Genomic DNA, 315 nt, shown 5'->3' with positions numbered 1-315 from the left:
TCAAGTCGCAATGCGATGTTCGCAATAGCTTGACTTGACTTCTCCGTGTCTTCAGTGGAGGTACCATCAACGTACCTCCACAAACCTTTTGCGGTGAGGAAATACGCATTTTGTATGCCCACATTTGGTAACCAGTACCATCAAATTTACCGACCTTGTCCATCGAGCTTGGGCTCATAACCTGTTAAAATTTCTAGATGCGCTTGTCGGGCGCCGCAGATACGATGCACAAAGTATCACAACACCAAAGAGTAAATATTGCAATGATAATATATTACCTTCTTAAAATGTATCCTAATCCCATGGCCTGGGAAA

The 315-nt window shown here is 43.2% G+C and overlaps 1 protein-coding gene across 1 annotated transcript in view; it reads right to left on the bottom strand.

Annotated features, from left to right (window-relative positions):
* PHALS_12081 (uncharacterized protein) overlaps positions 1-178 on the bottom strand; it is a gene marked incomplete at both ends in the record, with an annotated part of 371 nt that extends 193 nt beyond the window's left edge. The window contains one exon of the mRNA XM_024727555.1: positions 76-178. Coding sequence (XP_024578121.1) covers positions 76-178 — 103 coding nt within the window. The remainder of the gene's footprint in view (positions 1-75) is intronic.
* Between the last annotated feature and the right edge of the window lie 137 nt (positions 179-315).

Source organism: Plasmopara halstedii, assembly GCF_900000015.1.
Source record: "Plasmopara halstedii genome assembly, contig: Scaffold_614, whole genome shotgun sequence".
Taxonomy (NCBI): Eukaryota; Oomycota; class Peronosporomycetes; order Peronosporales; family Peronosporaceae; genus Plasmopara; species Plasmopara halstedii.
Note: the sequence above shows the minus strand (reverse complement) of the source record. Positions and strands in the feature narration are given on the sequence as shown.